This window comes from Ammodytes marinus (genome assembly GCF_949987685.1).
Source record: "Ammodytes marinus genome assembly, chromosome: 18".
In the NCBI taxonomy this organism is placed as follows: domain Eukaryota; kingdom Metazoa; phylum Chordata; class Actinopteri; order Uranoscopiformes; family Ammodytidae; genus Ammodytes; species Ammodytes marinus.
Genome location: NC_137222.1, coordinates 26,092,223 through 26,111,764, shown reverse-complemented (window position 1 = coordinate 26,111,764; position 19,542 = coordinate 26,092,223). Strand labels below are relative to the sequence as shown.

At 42.7% G+C, this 19,542-nt stretch overlaps 1 protein-coding gene across 2 annotated transcripts in view; it reads right to left on the bottom strand.

Moving 5' to 3' along the window:
* Window positions 1–19,542, bottom strand: part of ythdc2 (YTH domain containing 2) — a 162,854-nt gene that overhangs the window by 21,799 nt on the left and 121,513 nt on the right. For both annotated transcript variants that reach the window (XM_080046489.1, XM_080046490.1), the window contains exons 27-29: window positions 6,544–6,663; window positions 5,884–6,035; window positions 3,249–3,417 (exon numbers count right to left, since the gene is read on the bottom strand). In XM_080046489.1, the coding sequence (XP_079902615.1) occupies window positions 3,249–3,417; window positions 5,884–6,035; window positions 6,544–6,663 (441 nt within the window). The remainder of the gene's footprint in view (window positions 1–3,248; window positions 3,418–5,883; window positions 6,036–6,543; window positions 6,664–19,542) is intronic.

The window sequence follows — 19,542 nt, the reverse complement described above, 5'->3', positions numbered from 1 at the left end:
CCTGTGGGCTCGCTCGATTAGCAGGGGCCTAGGAAAAGTATTGGCACCAAGCACCTTCGGTAGCCAACCCTCAAGAAACATGCACATGTCAGTCCCTTCACTACCTTCGGGAATGCCCACCAGGCGCAGGTTGGACCGTCGACTGCGGTTTTCCAGGTCGTCAACCTTGAACGCTAGCTCCTTAATAGTAGCTTTCATGGCCGTGTTGTCCGCTAGCAGCGACGTGATGTCATCTTGGTTGGTGCTAATTCTGTCCTCAGCCTCCGTTACACGGACTGTAATCGCTTTCACGTCAGCCTTAAGCCCTTGCATCGCATTTAGGAGACAATCAAATCTCACCACGAAGTCATCTTTCAATGCCCGAATTGCAGTCAGAATCTCGCTAGAATCAGTTCTGACGTAAGTCCCCAAGGCTGCTTCGTTAGCACTGCTAGCTTCTTCGTTAGCTTGTTTCGAGGGGCTCAGCATGGCGTCAAACTTCAAAAGTTTTTGCGTCTGCTTGGGTGGTTTTGGTGCCATTGTGGCAGTCGTTGTGTTAGTGAAACTTGGGGTAAATGAACGAGTTAATTAAGACTGCCTAGCTGCCCGCTTTGGGAAAATTCACCGGAGGGGTTCCGAAACACGACCGCTCAGCACCGCGCCATAACCGGAAGTATAATTTGCATATTTTATTAAATGTTTTAGACATATTGTAATACAAAAAGTATTTCTCTTAATATGAAGATTATAGAAATGTATGAGGATATCTATAAAGGAAACAAAAGTCTCATTCACCACGTAGTGTGACACTAGTGCAGAGGTGTCCAAACTACTTTTTATTGACCCGCGGCCGATTTTAAAAATATAATGTAATATGGCCCTTTCAATTTTTTTTTTATTAGTTAACCCACAACTGATTGATTGGCCCTCGGCACATTTAAAAAATATTATGTAATATGGCCCTTTTAGTTTTTAAATCATTTAAATGCATTCATTATATTACAAAGAAATATGTCCCATAAAAGAAAAAGAGCACCAAGCCCATCCCAGAGGACCCTGCATAATATTTTATTTCAAATTAATATTATTATGGAAAATCCATGTGTCCTTCTTCAATAGCTTCTAATTGATCTGACACAGTGTCTCCAAATTTCACACAAAATTATTCAGCTTTAAAGTGCACCAGATTCATGCATTTCACTTTAAAAAGTTAAAAACATCTCCCGGGGGGCATACCCCCGGACCCCCCTAGGAGAGTTAGGAACTCAGCTGGCTACTATTTTCACCCAGCTGGACATTGGAGGCAATAGCAGAAAACACTGGGTGTCTGAAGGCAATTAACAATAGTCAATGATTTGGGCACGGTAACATTGGAGAGGGGCCCCCGATTCAAATTCTGCTTGGAGGCTTCGGCCGGCTCTGAGGGGAAGTGTTGACGTGAAGAAGGATTACAATTTACGAAGATACTATGAAACTAAACATCAGAGCAGCTACATGTCCTGATAAATGTGTTATTTTTGCCAAGTGGCCCAGCCCTTCGTAGATTTTTCTGTATGTGGCCCTCAGTGAAAAAAGTCAATTAAGTCTGTACATGTTTTGGTTATATTTTTAAATTAATCTTATAGTGCTACTCTATAATAATGTCCGTCGGGAGGTGTTTCCGTGAGTGGCCAGCGGAGAGGCGATTAGACGGTGTGTTAAAATCAGTGTTGTACAAAGTTAAGGCCAAAACATGAAATAAAACTGTATTCTTCGTTAGATAAAAGCATGCTATGTATTTAGCAAATTATTACATGGATCTCCTTCCCATAATATTTCACCCTGGAAGTTTAAACTTTTCTGGCGTTGTTGGAAATGTGTGGATCACGGGAGGTAAACAGTGCTCTGCAATAGACTACAATGCATTGTTAAACTTCTTACAACATATTTTATATATACCTACATATAGTCCTCCAGGTAGGCTGATATGTGATATTTTTTACAGTACAAAGTTGGGCGAAACTGCTTTACAAAGAGTATTGATGATATGTGATCAGCGTGTGTGTGTTTGTGGGCCAGTTACTGCAGTGCATGGCACGGCTTTCTTCCTTCCCAGTCGCTTTATTTGCGGCCCGGTTGCCTCCTTTTTCTCCTCATGTCAGTCAAAGTGCCGTGCTTATTATACGTGTCACCATATTCAGGAGCTATTTAACATTGACCGTTTATGGTAGATTGTTGGATGAAACTGGGAGAAGTGGGAGGACACAGGGCATAGATCCTGTACGCACAATTCACTGCAGGTGGGTATTTATAAAGGGAAGACTCTGTACAAGTGTGCGCCGCATGGTTTTATAAATCTCAACATTTCTTTGCGAACGTACATTATGAGTCTCGAGAGTAAGCAATATTTTAGGAGGGATTCTACGCGCGCCTCTAAATGAGGCCCCAGATCTCAACCCAATAGAGCCCCTTTGGGATGTGGTGGAACCAGAGATTCACATCATGGATGTGCAGCCGATCTGCAGCAACTGTGTGATGCTATCATGTCAAACTGGACAGAAACCTCTGTTTCCAACACCTTGTTAAAAGTATGCCACGAAGAATTGAGGCAGTTCAGAAGGCCAAAGGAGGTCAAATCTGGCACTAGCAAGGTGTACCTAATAAAGTGGCCTGTGAGTGTTCTTGGCTATGTACATATAAAACACATAACACACTATGTTTAGTGATTCCTTTTTTGTTATTTTACTGTGTCAAAACCCCAGAAAAGCTAAATAACGGATCTACAATTGTATTTAAATGGAAAATCAAGCAAATTGGTGTTAGTCCTATTGCATATCTAAAAACGTTGATGTGGTTGAACGTTTTAATATAAAATGAAGTAAGAAGTGAGCTACCAGACCTCAGTCCAAACTATTAGTGGACTTTTGACAAGAGGAATCTAAGGAACAAAAAAAGTCAATATCTCCTGTTCTGCTGCATCAATTCTGATCCTTTCTAAAAATCTGTACATCTTGAGTCTGAAATGTTACAGAAGTGCAACAATAAACAGAGCACTCTTTTAAAGAAGCATTGTTCAGGATTGAAACTGTTCTCAATCAAGCAACTTGTTGTGATAGTATCACAAAATACATTGAATAATACACCATCACCATCACACAATGACCCAAGTAAATAACTTTTTCTACAAAAAAAAAAAAATTCATCTAAATACTAGAATACACAGATTAAACACAAGAGGGGTATGAAATAATAATGAGTAGATTGAACAATGCTTGGCTGACAGTAAATACCTTTCCTAAGGAGGAGGGACAGGGGCTGTCAGACGGACTGTCGTAGAGCCCAGAACTAGCAGAATGAGTGGGTAAGTGTGGTTCTTCAGAGAGATGCATTATGGGAGGGGAAGCATCTTCTCTGCTGGGGGCTTTCATCTGCCCCGATGCTGCTGCCATCCTACAAGACCTGAGGGGAAGTACAATCAACTTATTACTGCCTAACCAACATTCTCAACCATGTGTTTACCTCAACGACAGAGAGAGAGAACAATGCTTTCATGTGAAATAGGCTTATATTAGAGTCAGGCCCTTTATCATAATGTAGCAAGAGGGCTTCCTAATTTCTGCTCTGATCCTGTTTTAATCTGCTCTTGAATAGGGATGTAACAATATACCGCAAAACGGTCGTTCGCGATATGAAAAGACCACGAATGTCAACCGTACGTTTTTTCTTGTTATACCGTTTCACGATATTGAAGCGAATATTTTTTATTTTATTTTTTTGAATCGCCAAATACACGTAATCTATCTATGGTCTATTTTCATATTTAACTGGTGCTAATTATTACATTAACGCTAATTTGTGTGCGCGTAGTGTCTGCTACGTTGCATCTCTCCTCTCCTCCGTTTTGTGAAGGGGGGGCGGGGCTCTACTGCCGATACACACACACATACACACGCAGACTCGGCACAACACCGGTGAGCACACACACCCATAGAGGTAGAGAAGAGAACTACACGCAGTAGGTTGGTGTGACAGAAAGTCCAAAAGCCAACGAGTACATTATAAATGGAGTGAAGTCTACCCCGACCGTCTGAAAAGCAGCGAAAATATCTGCGTTTTTTAAATGCATTATGCACTAGGGGTGTGAACGTTTACAAAAATTTCTAACCGTGTACACGACGGAATTTTTTTCGTGTACACGGTTAACCGTGACGTCATTGTCTTGGCGCGCCCGCCGTCCTGTAGGCGCGCGCGCACACACACACACACACATACGCGTTCGTTCGCCTGTAAACACACAGTTGAAATGAACTACGCTCGTTTACACACCTCTTATAATAAGTCCATGGCACAAACACAAACACACACACACGTTCGCCTGACATGTGCGCCGTCATTATCGCGCTTCATTCATTTCCTGATTAATATAGCCTATCGCTTTCTACATGTCCACGTTCATGCAGGTTGAACAGGTGTTATAAAGTTCGGGCTACTTACGAGCTTAGTTCACGTCAACCGAGTAACTTTAATCTTTAGGTTATCTTTCATCACTCTTCCGTGGCTGTGAGTCGAGCACCGGCACGGCGACTCCCCGTGTGTGTGTGTGTGCGCCGATACACACACTCACACACTCGCCGAGGGACAGACCGATTCGGCAGACTAGCTTTTATCATCCCCAATTAGTTTAGGCCTACTGGTGATGTAAAATCAATAAATGTGTGTCTCCAGAACATATTTAAAAACTTTGAAAAAAAGAAAATTTTAAATTTGAAGATTTTTTTTTAAACGGTTTTCGTTTATTAATTTTTCCTTAACGGTTATGATTTACTAAACGGTTACACGTGTACACGTGCACACCCCTATTATGCACCCAACGTGAATCTAGTAGTAGCGAGGATGCTAACGTTAGCTCTGCTGCTAGTAGCCTACTACCAGTTAATGTGCAGTTCAACACAAACATCAGCAACAGTTATCAGAGGAATATCTCTACAGCATAGATCTCAATAAATGGGCCAGAGGTGTCTGACTTCACATACCATGAGGCAGTGGAAGCTTAAAAGTAAGCTACTGGAAAAGTGTTCAAAACAGCCTGTCCTGAGCCAAATTTAGAGATTTTGAATCAAATCACTCATACACACATTAAAATAATAGCCTTTAACTTTAAAACAGATTGTTGTAGGCCTAAAAAAATGTTTGCAGAAATAAGTTTTAAAGAATTGCTGTTGTAAAAGGAATAAGGTAAAACAAATAAAAATAAGTGCTGTTAAAGTTCTTTACATGATTTTTGTTTGCATAAAACATGTCTTGTTTGCAGTTATTGTAGGTTTAGAAACAAAAAAATTACAAATGTTCCAACTCAAATAATATTTGAATAATAGCCTCCACTTTCAGTATGACCCTTAAACTCATCTATAATACTGTCCATGATTTGTTTATACATTGTCAATAAAAAGCAAATATAACAATTATTTAAACACGACTAATATAAAAAAAATTGTATAGGGGCCAGTAAAAATTGACTTCGGGCAAGTAGAATTCAGACCCACTTGCCCGACCGGGCAAGTGAAAAAAAACCTTAGCGTTGAGCCCCGATTGTGTTTTTTTTTGTTTTTGTTTTTTTTTTTTTTATGCAGGATTGTTTGTGGTTGGGTGGAGGGGATATGGGCGGGGTGTGTTCGGGGGAAGAAAAAAGGGGAAAAACTAAATCATTGTACTGTATTTGCTTCGCAAATCTTTAAGAAAGAGAAAAGGAATAAAAAAAGAAATGAATTCAGCGCTTAATATCGTATTGTGATATCAATCGCAATATCGTATCGTACTCAAAATTTCATATCGTTACATCCCTACTCTTGATGCAAACACCATGCCTTCTATGGTTACCTGTTGTATTGAAAGCACAATCTAAAGGTTTTGGAGACAGCTTGGTACCTGTCATAGGTGTTGTTGGTGGGTAGCTGGGGGCTGTTCTTGGAGTTCTTGACTGAAGCCTGGGGTCCCTCCTCTGATGACATGGGCCTTGGCCGCTGGCCAATCCCAGTGGGCTGCTGTAGCCCCGCCCCCTGCTCCTCTGCTGCAAGCACCTGACAGATAGTAGTTTGATGACCAGTCATTAATCTGCATCCAACAGCATTATATTCACTACAAATACACATGGACATGTTTCATTCAGACCAATCCTTCAATTTGTCTTTAAATGTGATCGGAATTAGATTTATTCTTTATTCTTGTATTAAATACATTTTAAATGTTTTCTATCAATGTTTCATTTATAATAAAAAAAAAAATTGATTTGTTACTTGACTAAAAATGATTGGTAGTCTCAGCACTATGAATAAATAAAGATATCCCTAATTAAGAACCATACTTTTCAACATGTGGCTATAATTTAGACATTAAAAATATCAAATGCAATAGAATTACACACAGCCATAATATTCATAATGTGTTGTAGTGGTACTGATTGTGAGGGAGGGAGGAGGCCAACTGGTCTGAAGATGCTCACCCTGTATTTAACCCTCCATGTACTGTATGCTAGGTTGTTGTATTTTCCTGCATAACCAAATGAAAAGAAAAGGGAGAATGACATACAGAAACCAGGGTGCGGATGATGGCCTCGTCTTGTTGGGACCAGGGCTTTGAAGGACAGCGAATCCTCTTGATGAACAAATTTTGCCATTTCTGCCTTAGTTCAAACACCAGTCCTGCCGCCTGTACAATGTGATGGGAATGAATATTATGATCATGTGAATTTGTAATATTACCATATATGTAGTTGAGAAACTACACACAAGTTATCTAATGGTCAAAAAGTTCTGAACCCCTTTTTTTTTTTAAACCTTTATTTATACAGGTAAATCCCATTGAGACCGAAGACTCTTTTGCAAGGGAGACCTGTTTTCCTTTCCCACGTTACCATTCACACACACATTCATACACCGATAGCAGGCTAACTATCGACATTCACACGAGGCAAGGTGGGTGAAGTGTCTTGCCCAAGGACACAACAACCATGACACAGGTGGCAGGGCGGGGATTGAACCTCCAACCCTTTGATCATCAGTCGACCCGCTCTACCAACTGAGCCACAGTCGCCAATTAAGACAGGTGAAACAAAGCAAGGTTGAGATATTAGTTATTGGAGACTAAGATTGCGTCAAAGTATGTATGTTATGATGTAGATGTCTAGACCTTATGGTGTTTGCACTGTTTGTGTGTTAATCCTGAATACTATAACTGACGAAGAGAGACTGCCTCTACAGTCCTCTCTGTGAATGGCTAAAAGATCTTACTGAAAACTTTGAACATTGTGTCAACTGGTCTTTAATTGCCAACCTTCATCTGCACTAGACACACTGATATTTAAGTTTCCACGACAACAGGTAGGATAGAAAATATTGAGTACAAAATATGAAGGAGCCAAGACGGAAAAAAACAAGAGCAGCTGAGTAGAATAAATACAAATAAATTAAGAAATATAATAAATAGAATTTTTAAGTGTAGGGCCAAAGACAGCAAATGGCCAGTCTCCCATCATTTAGAACCAGGCCCTGGGGATATCCAGTTGGCACTGTTTAGCCCACCTGACACACTTTGCTTTAATATAGAATTGTACTCTGGGGCTTTATTGTGTAGAGCCTGATAAGCAATAGTCAACATGTGCTAATGAACCATCTGTAAATGACCTGCTGGGGATAATGACAGACAATAACGTAGTCAAGACCACAGGAGAGCATGGATTTATTTCTCAGGCCTTTTATATGATAGCAAATGTTATCCTGATGCTATTTCAGATTGTGGTCTGATTGTAAGTTTCTTTCCATGAATAGAAAACTTAGACAAGAATGAGAAAATGCTTCTCAGTTCAAGGACAGCAAACGTCAGAGGAAAGTCATGGGTGGAGCCCACTGATTGATATACAACCTTTAATAGTATAATGGGGAAATGTCCCTGTGCTCTGGTTTATGTTCATGCTAATAGATATGCATATTTAAATAGAAAACTACAAATCACGCACAAAAGATGAAGTAACTGGGGACATCCGGTTTGACGAGCCAGGCGATGGCAGCTTAGAGAACGTGCTCCCGACAATTTGAGTCAAAGTTACCCACTTCAACCCGAATATTGAAAAAAAAGTTTCAGTTTGATTTAATTGTTTCTTTTTTTTAAAGATATTTTTTGGCATTTTTATGCTTTTATTGATAGTGTAGAGACAGAGTTGAAATGGAGCAGAGAGGGGAGTGACATGCAGAGAACGACAGCGGGCTGGAATAGAACCCGGGTCCGCTGCTGGCCGAGGCCCATGGGGGGGGGACGCCCTACCAACTGAGTTAAGGGCGCCCCTAGTTTGATTTAAGTTAGTGGGGCTTGAGAATGCCTAGAGGGAAAAATAAAAAGTCAATGCAGGCGGAGTTATTCGACGGCGACGGAGCTAGCCAAACTCCCTCGCCTAGCAGCGTAAAGGAGGATGAAGAAGACACGCGTACACACCTCGAAGTGGGTCAAAAAGAGACCGGGGACCTTGGCCTCATACTCAAAGAGCTGAGAGAATTCAGAAAAGACAACAGTCAGCAGCTGAAAGAGATTCGGGAAGAAATTAACAAAACCAATACTAGGATCGAAGAGGTATCAGAAAAATATATTTCTAAATTTAATGATGTTATAGCCCCCTCATTAATTTGCATTTACCCATATATAATTTAAACAATTGATATATTCTTCACATTTGACTTTAATAATTGTTCCCGTTTCAGTCTTGGTGCTTTGGAGACAAGGAGGTAGAACTGCAATAAAAACTAACGCTGATTTTCCCATAAGATAGCTACATTCCTGAAGCCAAAGTATCTGCAAGAACAAAGGCCCTTTTGGCCAAAGCAAGCTTCAGACACTTTCTCAAGGCTGCTAGAGAGGGGCCCAATCTAGATCCACCCCCTACACCCTAACCCAGTGGTTCCCAAACTTTTTGTGCCCAAGGCACACCAAAGGACAAATAAAAATTTCAAGGCACACCTATTGTGCAAAATAGCCTTATAACACGTTTTATCACTAATATCATCTGTTTATCTCTTAAGTTTATAATTATTTACTAATGCCAAATAAGATGTGACAAAGACAACTATTCTACTCATGAAATATTTATTAACAAAATACTTCACAAACATATTTAAACTTTATCAAATTGGGCTTAATCAAACACCCATTTCAACCAGACAGGTGAGGCAAAGGAAACAGAAATTCAGCAGAGAACTGTCCATGAGAAAGCTGCATGGTCCTGAATCTGACCCACACATTAGAACTGTAACATTTAGAATCAGGCTTTTTTTGTAAATATTCTGCCTACTAACAAATCAGTGGGACACATGTGCCTGTCGGGGCGCACAGATTTTTTTAATCCTTGGTGGCACGGAGGACAGGGCCACTCGCAACTCCTGCTCAACAGAGAGCCGTGACCTGGTCTTGTTCTTCATGTAAACAAGAGTGGAGAACGCCAACTCACACAGGTAGGTGGTGGGGAAATGAAGAAGTTGGTCGATAGCGTGGTGGGAGATGGTTGGATATTCTGATGCACAAACCAACCAAAACTGATCGAGTGTGAGCTCACTAAATTTCAGTTTCAGCGTGCGGTCCGCACGGAGCTCTCCTCTCTCTCCTTCATAGTGAGCTTCTCGGTTGAGGACTCGGACTCCTGGTTGAATGGGTCTCGGATCCTGTCATTGTCCTCGATGTCCGCCACACGTGGAAAATAGCGCTCAAACCTCTCTTTTAAGGTCTGAAGGTGTTCGGCATATATAGCGCGCTCACTGGCTGCCTGTGGCGCAGCTGATGCCAGCGGGAACATGTTCATGGAGCCCTGTTCCAAAGCCTCGCGCCACAGGGTCAGTTTGCCCATAAAGCCCCGAATCTTGTCTGTGGATGATAAAATGTTTTCATTCCTGCCCTGAAGCTTGGCGTTTAACTCGTTGAGATGCCCAAATATGTCTGCAAGGTAAGCCAGCCTGGCGCACCAGCTCTCATCCGTGAGCCTGTCCTTATGTGGGACAGCGTGTTCACGTGAAAATTCCAAAAGCTCTTCCCGAAGCTCGTAAAAACGGGATAAGACTTTCCCCCGAGACAGCCATCGTACCTCTGTGTGGAGGATCAGGCTTTGGTGGTCGGCTCCCATCTCAGCGCACAGCTGGGAGAAAAGGCGAGATTTCAGGGGCCTTGATTTGATGTAATTCACCATCTGCACAGCCTGATTCAGCACCTCAGTCAACTCCGGGGGCATGGTTTTGGCAACTAATGCCTCTCGGTGCAAAATGCAGTGGTTGGTCACTATCTGTGGATTTTGTGCTTTTACCTTTGCAATAAAGCCTCTCACTCTCCCCGTCATGCATGCCGCACCATCCGTGCACAGACTGACGCACATACTCCAGCACAGATTGTTTTCTTTTAAGTAGTTATCAGTTACCTTGAATATTTCTTCTCCCGTTGTATGGCTTGCCATTTCTTTACAGAAGAAAAAAGTCTCTTTAATAGAGTCACCGTCAACATACCTGACGTTTGCCAGGAGCTGGGCAGCCCCACTTATGTCGGTCGATTCATCTATTTGAAGAGAAAATCTGCCGCTCGCCTGCAGTTTCTCTGTTAAATGTTGTTCAATGTCTTCTGACATGTCATCTATTCTTCTTTTGATTGTGTTATCAGATGCCGGCACCTTGGATAGCTCATTTGCGGCATCTGGACCCAGCATGACACCTGCAATTATTTTGCAAGCAGGGAGGATGAGTGTCTCCGCTATTGTGTGAGGCTTCTTTTGCTTTGCAATAAGCTCCGCTAGCATGTAACTAGCCTCCATTGCCTTTTCAGACACTTTCACGCAATCCAACAAACGGTCTTGCTGCCTCTGGTTCAGATCCCGCGCTCTTTTGAAATAGGCCAGGTTTCTCTCAGCGTGGAAGGGATGTTTGGTTTCCAAGTGCCTCTTCAGCTTGCTTGGAAGCATATTAGCATTAGCTAACTTCTCCCGACAGAGGACGCACTCCGGCTGAGGAATGTTGACATCCCTGGTCCAACTGAAGCCATAAGACAGGTAACTTTCATGATACTGTCGGCTGACAGTTTTTTTCCTCTTTTCTTTCGGTGGGTTGTCTGACTCGGCAGTCTCTGCACTGGTGGTTGGTGGTTTGCTCCGCACGAGAAAGCGCTCCATTTTCCCTCTTGTTTATGTTTTAATGTTGTGTTGACCTACTGCCTTTGATGTGTCACAGTCTAAATTAAATTCCCACCTGCGCAACTCCGCGAACAGCGAAATGTGGGATCCTCTTTGAGGATTTTTTAAATAGTTTTTAGATAAAGAGTTTGCCTCTGTATTATGGAATGAGTGCATTCAAAGTAGTATATAGTAAATTAAAATAATAATTTTTGTATAGTTGTATACTATATTGCAGTAGGCTATGGTTGTCACAAAATCCCACGGCACACTTGGACTTGCCTCACGGCACACCAGTGTGCCGCGGCACACAGTTTGGGAACCACTGCCCTAACCCTATCCACTATCCCTCCGTTTGCGCGTTCGCAGGGAGGGCCCGCCATATTGAGTGTCGTCCCAAACCATCGAGCGTAAGTGGGTGATAAAGCCCTCGATCATCGAGTCTGCATCGACGTTGGCTCAGCCCTACGTTTGACACAGGTGTCCGCCAATCAATTATGTCAGGAATGGAGGAGCTAACTTACAAATGAGAGTTCCAGGGAGTTTGTTTCCCGAATTATAAATGAAACGTAGCTACTCTTACCTCAAACAGACATTTGATTGATTATTTTTATGCATAGCCCTAAATGACGGAACCGGAGGGTAGCCTACAATATCGGAACGAACATGTTGTTTTACATTTGTTGATTTGATTATGCCACTTGTCTACCGTTAGTGTATTTTCAAGGCGTGGAAAAAGATAAAACGAAGCAGATGAAGAAAATGCCCACAAGTTAATAAGGGACAGTGATTATTATTTCCTTAAATTGTTAGTAAGATTTGTGTTTCTGTTACAGCCAATGAGGGGTAGTAATAGCGGCGGTGACGTCAGTCAGCTGGAGCGCATGACTTTTCTTATTTATGACCACCCTTGCAGTGCATTATAATTTATGCACGCTAATTAACTGCCGCGATTCGCCGGTCGTAATGGCAGATCATGACAAGTGGAATACATGCTTTAGCAGACCCGAATTTTACACCTTTCTCCATGGTTATTTTTTCCTTCATAAATAAGGCTAAAAGAACACGTATATTTTTATTTCTAACAAAATGGTGACCCTCGACGTGGGCCTTTAGAAGGTTTTGAACGGTCAGCAGCCTGTCTGGACTCCGAACCCAGTCACTCAATCTCCCGGTAAAAAGAAAAAGGTGAGCAGAAACACCTGTTGTGTAAACCGAAGTTTCTGAAATTGGCTATTTCAAATTTTATTGAGTGATTGTTTGTTCTGTGTTCATGACCTCGAATTCTGTAGATTTTTATTTATGTTTTGTTAGTATGGGCTCTTTATTTTTGTCTGGATAAATTGACAAGGCAACAAACTCTTTTCTCTTGCTCTATTTGTGTTTTTACCTTTCCTGCATGGAATGCTGGTATTATTTAAACTTTCCCTAGTGCAGAGGTCCATATAGTATGTTTTTGATAAAATGATTAAATTGTATATAATTTTCGGGTGCTTCGATAAACTGTCTCCACTTTCACACAATAGGGTGGGAGTGCTAGTGATCTGTTATAATTACTGACTATGGGTCTGTGATCCGTATCTTTTAGCGTGAAAGGACCTCATATAGATTTGATGTCCGAAGGCTGTTACGTAAAAGGGTATAACTGGGGCCGATGAATGACAATGCTTGGTGCGTGTACAGGAGGACGGTTCCCTAACGGGTTGTAGCAGCCTGAGCTGAGCTATAACGAATCTCTGATGCAGCCTGGAAGGTCTTCTCCCCCTTGACAAAACCTATTCTCTGTCTTTAATAGGTAAAGTGAGTCCTTAAGTGGTAGCTTTCATTAATTGAGTCCTTAAGTGGTAGATTTTCATAAAGTAGCTTTTATGAGGTGAGTCCTTAAGTGGTACCCTCGGAGAAAAGGCGCTTTTTTTCGAGCGTTTTTGCCTTTTTGAGCGGCCGCTTCGAGATTTGCAAGTTGAAAAAAGTTCAACTTTTCAGATAGGCGGTGGGGACGTCATCGCCGCTTTTTTCAAAGGGCCAATCAGATAGTAGATCGTCGGGACTCGTCGCCTTGGCAACAAAGAAGACGGAAGAGAAACTGCTTTTTCACTTGATTCGCTGTATTTTTTATCTCCTACGGATCGTTTCATGCGCACACGTCAGCCTACAACTTGCTCCGTGTGTGTTTGCAGGAGCCGCGATAACTCCTCATCCAAACAGAGGATGGTGGAAAGTATTCTCTGTTTCATAAGACTACTCATATTAAAATGTAACGATTTAAATAGAAAACAGCAAGCCTAAAGAGTTAAACCAGTGTTGATAGGTCTGACTGACAGGTGACGATCAGCATTTTTTCTTCCCCGATCACAGCACTCTCTCTCCCAGCTCATAAAACGCTTGAAAAAAGCGGTCGAAAAAAACGCTCAGTAGACACACTCCCGAGCGCACAGCCAGCGTTTAACGCTGGAAAAAGGCGTTAGGTGGACACGGGCCCTTAGTTCAGTTGGAAGCGGAATCAAAACAATTAGAACAAAATCACAAAGACACAAATTATCAAAAAATGTGAGAGTTACTTAGGGCCCACTCACACTAGGGCCGTTTGCCTGTTCCGTGCTGCAGGAAGATTCAGCACGATTCCCCCCTCCCCCCACTGGCCCGTGGTCACACTGCTCGTGGCCTGGGCACGATTGCACCTTGCCTACGTCACCGTGCGCGTTTAGGATTTGGAGCGTAGTCTACTTGTAGGCTATACGACTGTTTGTGAATATTTTCATCCGGCCAAATTTGCATCATATATTCCACTTCCACATTAGAGCAACGAGAATCCTAAGCTATTGTTTTTTTTAAATGTAGCCTTGACGTAATAGGTCGCGGTGGACAGTCTCATATTTGTGCAGCACGCTGTTTATTATTAATATAACGGCCCGTCATCAGACCATACGTACCGGATGGTTTTATACACATCGATCGCTCCATCAAATCCAAGTCAGAACTTTTTGTATGGGCAGAGATCGTTTTTTAAAGTGTCTTTATAAAGTTTCTTGTTAAACCTTAGTGTAGGCTACTGTTTCCTTATCACCGGTGTGTTGTTTTGGGTGCGTCTCCACCGCCATGCGTAAAGGCAGTTATGACAGGAGGAAAAAGAAAAAAATCATCTGACGAATGTGAGTAAACACGAAAACCTTTTTGCTTTGCTTTCTGCGCTCAACTATTTAGCTCTCTCCCTCTTTTATTAGCCCACACCTAGGCCTACACACACGTTCATTCTCACACATTTTATGTAGCTACAAGTCCAAGTGGTGGGCAATTCTGGTGCCGAGTAAGGCAGCGGACGTTAAAGGACTATGCATCCTTAATAAATTCACGTCAGGAACGCCGCCTGTGCGCTTGCTTGTGCGCATGTCATCTCATTAGCATCTGTACTTTGGCCACGGCACACCTTTCCCAGGTGTGCCGTGGCCAAGGGGCTGTTCCGTGCTGGAATACAGTTGGCGTGGTCACACTAGCCAAACGTTCTAGACTTTAGTATGTGAGTGGCCCCTTAGGAAGAAAAATAATGAAATAAATGAGATCTATACAAAAGATATACAAAAAAAGTAAATTTTATGAAGGGTGCGGAAAAGCCAGTAAATTATTAGTTTATAGGCTGGAAAAACAGCAAGCAGAGAATTCAATTCATAAAATAAAAAATCCTATTACTAATTCTATGCATTACAAATTAAAAGAAATACAAGATTGTTTTGAGAAATACTATAAAAAACTATACTCCTGTAGTGAATATATACATGGCAGTGTTTCCCCTAGAATTGTTTTTAGGCCCGGTGGTAAAAGCTGATAAAGAGTATGCGCGCGGCGTGCGTACCAAATTTGTTGTAGAAATTGACCAAAAATAACTGTATTATGGATGAGCCTCTTTTGACAGCCCGCTACAAATCAGGGCATAGGGTTATGCCTTCACATTCGGTACGTTTGTACATTTTGTGTTTCCCTCAGGATTTTTTGAGACTGCTGGGGGAGAATGGACCTTCTAGTGGGGTCTTGGGGCATGCCCCTGCGGAAGAAAACCTTTACCTTTTTAAAGTTAAATGCATCAAACTGGTGCACTTTGAGAAGCTAAATCTGATTTTATTTTTTTTGCTCTGTAAACAGCTGTCATATGTCCTGCCTAAAACAATTTTATGGAATAATTTGGAGACACAAGCCATATAAACTATTGAAGAAAAACACATAGATATGAAAATAAAATACAATAAACACGAAGACCTAATATAGACAGGTATATCCTGTCTAGTATTACTTTCTGGAATAATCTGGATCATGAAACATTTTCTTTAATTTATCAAATATTCATTTAAAATAAATGAATTAACCTAGGCTACACATCATGATTAGCCTATCAATCAAAATGTGTGCAAAATAAGCAACATTTTGTATTCCGACCCATTATATTTCATGTAGCCTAGTTCTCAATTTAAAACATAAAAATAAAGTAGCATTGAAAATACCAAAAAATAAAGCTTAAATATCTCCAGTGTAGCCTATGCCATAGACCTATAAAGGAAGGTTCTTTCTCGTCAGTTTCCCTGTTTGACATGTGCGCTCCGAATGCACACGTGCATCGCGCGGCGTAGCGCAGAAAAAAAAAAAAAAAGATTTTTTTTTACATTTTTTTTTTTTTTTGGGCAGCTGTTGGCCTGGCGGGGGGTCCCGTTGGCCTGGCGGGCCCGCCAGGCCTGTATAATGGTAGGGGAAACACTGCATGGGTTCATTCATTCATTAAGACTTTGGACTCTAAAGTGAATTACTTGGTTTCTGACTCTACAGCAAAATGTTGGTGTCAAAACCCCCAACGTTCCTCTGCTTGAGCCAAGGCTTTTATCTGTGATTTCACACCTATCAGTTCCTCTGTCCTAGCCAGCCCAAGCCAGGATGTCCCCCCCTGTCTCTTCTGCCATTGGTCAAGAAGTCTTATGCTGTTTTTGATAACAGCTAGTGAGCTAGTACAGCTCGGCCTCTTCTTCAAGCACCATCCGAGGTGCTCAGTCTCTTCTTCTCCTCGCCTCCACCCAGAGAGGTTGGAGGACGCTCTACTCTACGACCTCAAGGAAGGTAGCACGCTCTCTCCTGCCTTGCTAACCACCCCAGACCAGGGGTAGCTCAACCTTCTGGACCCAGACAAGCTCTGGTCTCCCTGATCCAGGCTCTACAGCATGGCCTGTCCAAACAGCCGTGAAGCCCCTCTCAACCAAAGAGAAACAAGGATCCACCCTGTTGCTCCAAGCAACTAAAGAGCAACCAGAAGAACCAGGGAACGAACCAAGCTCCCACCAAGGCCAGACCCTTAAGACGAAGAAGCTAAGAATCAAGCTAAGAGCTACAACTGTAGCCCAGAGGCAACCACGCCAGTTAGCATGCTGTTACTGAAGATCCAGAAAGCACCAGTTCATCCAAACTGCATCAAGACCGACCCGCGAAGCAAAACCCCTGTTTCATGCCAAAAGGATCCAGAACCTCTCACACTGCAACAAACGCTGTGTAAACATCTGGTATCGTATGAACTTCTGGGCAGTTAGCTTAGCTTAGCAAGAACACATGGCTTAAAGGACTGTTAACTTGGAAATGTATGTGTACTGATTTGAACTATTCATTGTCGTTTTGGTAATCGGGTTTACATACTTTGAGATCTTAGCCTTAGGGGGACACACCGAAGCCTCAAGCTCTGCCCCACCGACAAAGGTTTTTCACACCCCCACACACACTCAATTTGCATCCACAGACCTACACACACACACACACACACACACACACACACACACACTGTGTGCTTTAGGGGCACTTTACACGACAACACGAAACGGTGCAAACGCGGAAAAATTCCCGCGGTTGCACTATATCATTTACAGGAAAACAGCAAACGCAGGCATGAAACCGCAGGTTTTTGAGATCACCTCCCAGGGAGGATTTTTTGGGAAACACAACGGTTTTGGTTTCTTGTTAACACCGAAACCATTTCCCCTGGTAACGCTGACGTCACGGCTCCACTTCACGTATGCATAGTGTAACAGTCGGTTTATACCTGTGGCGCCACTAGGTGGCGCCTCCCTTTGTTTGTTGTAGAGTCTAGTGTGAAACATGTAGAAGAAGAGCGTGTGCTTCTCTATCCCTTCGAGTAAAGAATACAGTCCACGAATGAAGTGTCTGTTTCTGCATTCTTTTATTTTGTAAGGAGTTGGTGTAGGCAGGAATCTCGGGCCATATTCATAACCGGCACCATTCACCATTACAAGTGGCGCCCGAACGAATAAACCTTGGACCTCTCTTCACAAGCCTGGGGCGGCAGTGGCGAAGTGGGTAGGGAGTTCGCCTCTGGTGTGCAGGGTCGGAGGTTCGATCCCCCGTCTCCCCGCCACATGTCGAAGTGTCCCTGGGCAAGACACTGAACCCCGAATTGCTCCCGATAGTTAGCTTAGTTAGCTTAGCACCCTAGTGCTAAGCCTACCCTGCGTGGTAGCTGCTGCTATCGGTGTATGAATGTGTGTGTGACTGGGTGAATGTGTACAAAAAACAATGTAAAGCGCTTTGAGTCTGTGATAAACGGAGATATAGCGCTATACAAGTCCATTTACCATTACCATTACCGGACCGGACTGCCTTCCCCGCCCTGGAAGCCCGTGTGAGTGGAATTTATGCAGTTTCCCCGGACGTGGCCGTGCTGTTTCGAAGGCTAATTCCCAAGCTAACTGTTGCTGTGTAGCGTACACTGGCACGTTGTTGGAGCACCACGTGTTAGAGTTGTGCCTTCTCTTTCGTTTTCCTCTGGAATTAAGGGGACGGAAGATCGTCAAAAATAACTTCACATTCAGTCTGGATAAGAGAACGTTTCAAACACTTTTCACTGTGGATTAATGGACACCAAGCTTCGTTTCTCCCCGGATTTCGGATCATTGCTCTTTTTCGCGGATGGACTGGACTGTGAACCTGTGCGCCGCTCGGCTGTGATGACGTCTGACGGTGGCCATGCTGGACGGTGTGGCTTGCGTCCGGGACATCGCCCCGGGATCGCATCGGGTTGGTCGGACGGCTGATGGACGGGGATTTGCCATGCTGACGGACTTGACCTGAAGTAGACACTTGGGTTGCTAGGTCAACCAGGTTATGTTTTACGGTTGATCTGTGCAGTGCTACAGTTGATTAGTTTTCGCATAATAGTGTTTGAATGTTGTGTGTCTTGCCTTAGGGGTTCGCCGCTGGTTAGGCTTACTTAAGAAGTTGTTTATGAACATGCACAAGTTTGACTCATGTCACCACGTTAGGTGGTCAAGGTTTGGTAAAAAGTGGTTTGTTGTTATGGAAAAAGGATAACTGAAATGGGATGAAACTGTTTACTTTTCTGCCTTTTATTTTGGGTTGTAGAATGTTTGACTGACTTATTATTTCTTGCCCTGTGAATATAATGGCTATCTATCAACGGAGTAGTGATGTATTACGAAAAGTTTAGTTTAGTTAGGTTGCTTCCTCTGCTGTGTAAAGGCTGAGGACAGCCGTATTATTAACAGGGGGGGAATATGTCACAGTCAGCTTTATAACATGTAGCCTAGCGCCACTAGGTGTCGCCTCCTTTTGTTTTCTGTCCGCTTGTATAACAGTACGCTGAGCATTATTTCTTGCCCTGGGTTTGTAATGGCTAACTTTCCATGAAGTAATGTATTACGAAAGCTAAGTTTAGTTAGGTTGCTTCTTCTGCTGTGTACGGCTGAGGACAGCCGTATTATTAACAGGGGGGAATATGTAACAGTCGGTTTATACCTGTGGCGCCACTAGGTGGCGCCTCCCTTTGTTTGTTGTAGAGTCTAGTGTGAAACATGTAGAAGAAGAGCGTGTGCTTCTATATCCCTTCGAGTAAAGAATACAGTCCACGAATGAAGTCTCCGTCTTTGCATTCTTTTATTTTGTAAGGAGTTGGTGTAGGCAGGAATCTCGGGCCATATTCATAACCTGCACCATTCACCATTACAATAGTCTATAACATGTGCTGTCAATACCCACACGCGAGTTATAAAGTTAGAAGACAACATAACGTGCAGGGCTTAAATAGGCCTATAACACTCGCCAATTTAGTCTGTAGTCTATTAGTAAGTTATTGATACCATGCACCCGCCACTTTGTCTGGGGAAAGATTTGTGCTCTGCCGCTTTTTCTAGCAAAATAAACTTCTGTACACGGCTCTCTCTACATTAAAAAACACTATCCATAGTTCAGCGCGCAGCGGTTAAGTTACTGTTCAACAAAAGGAGCATTAAGGCTACGGCTTCACAGTAAAAGCATTTCACTGGTTAAACATTAACAGCATTTCACCGGACAAACGTGAGTTGACTTTTATTTTGAAGTACACCTAACAGGAAAAGTAGCCGCTC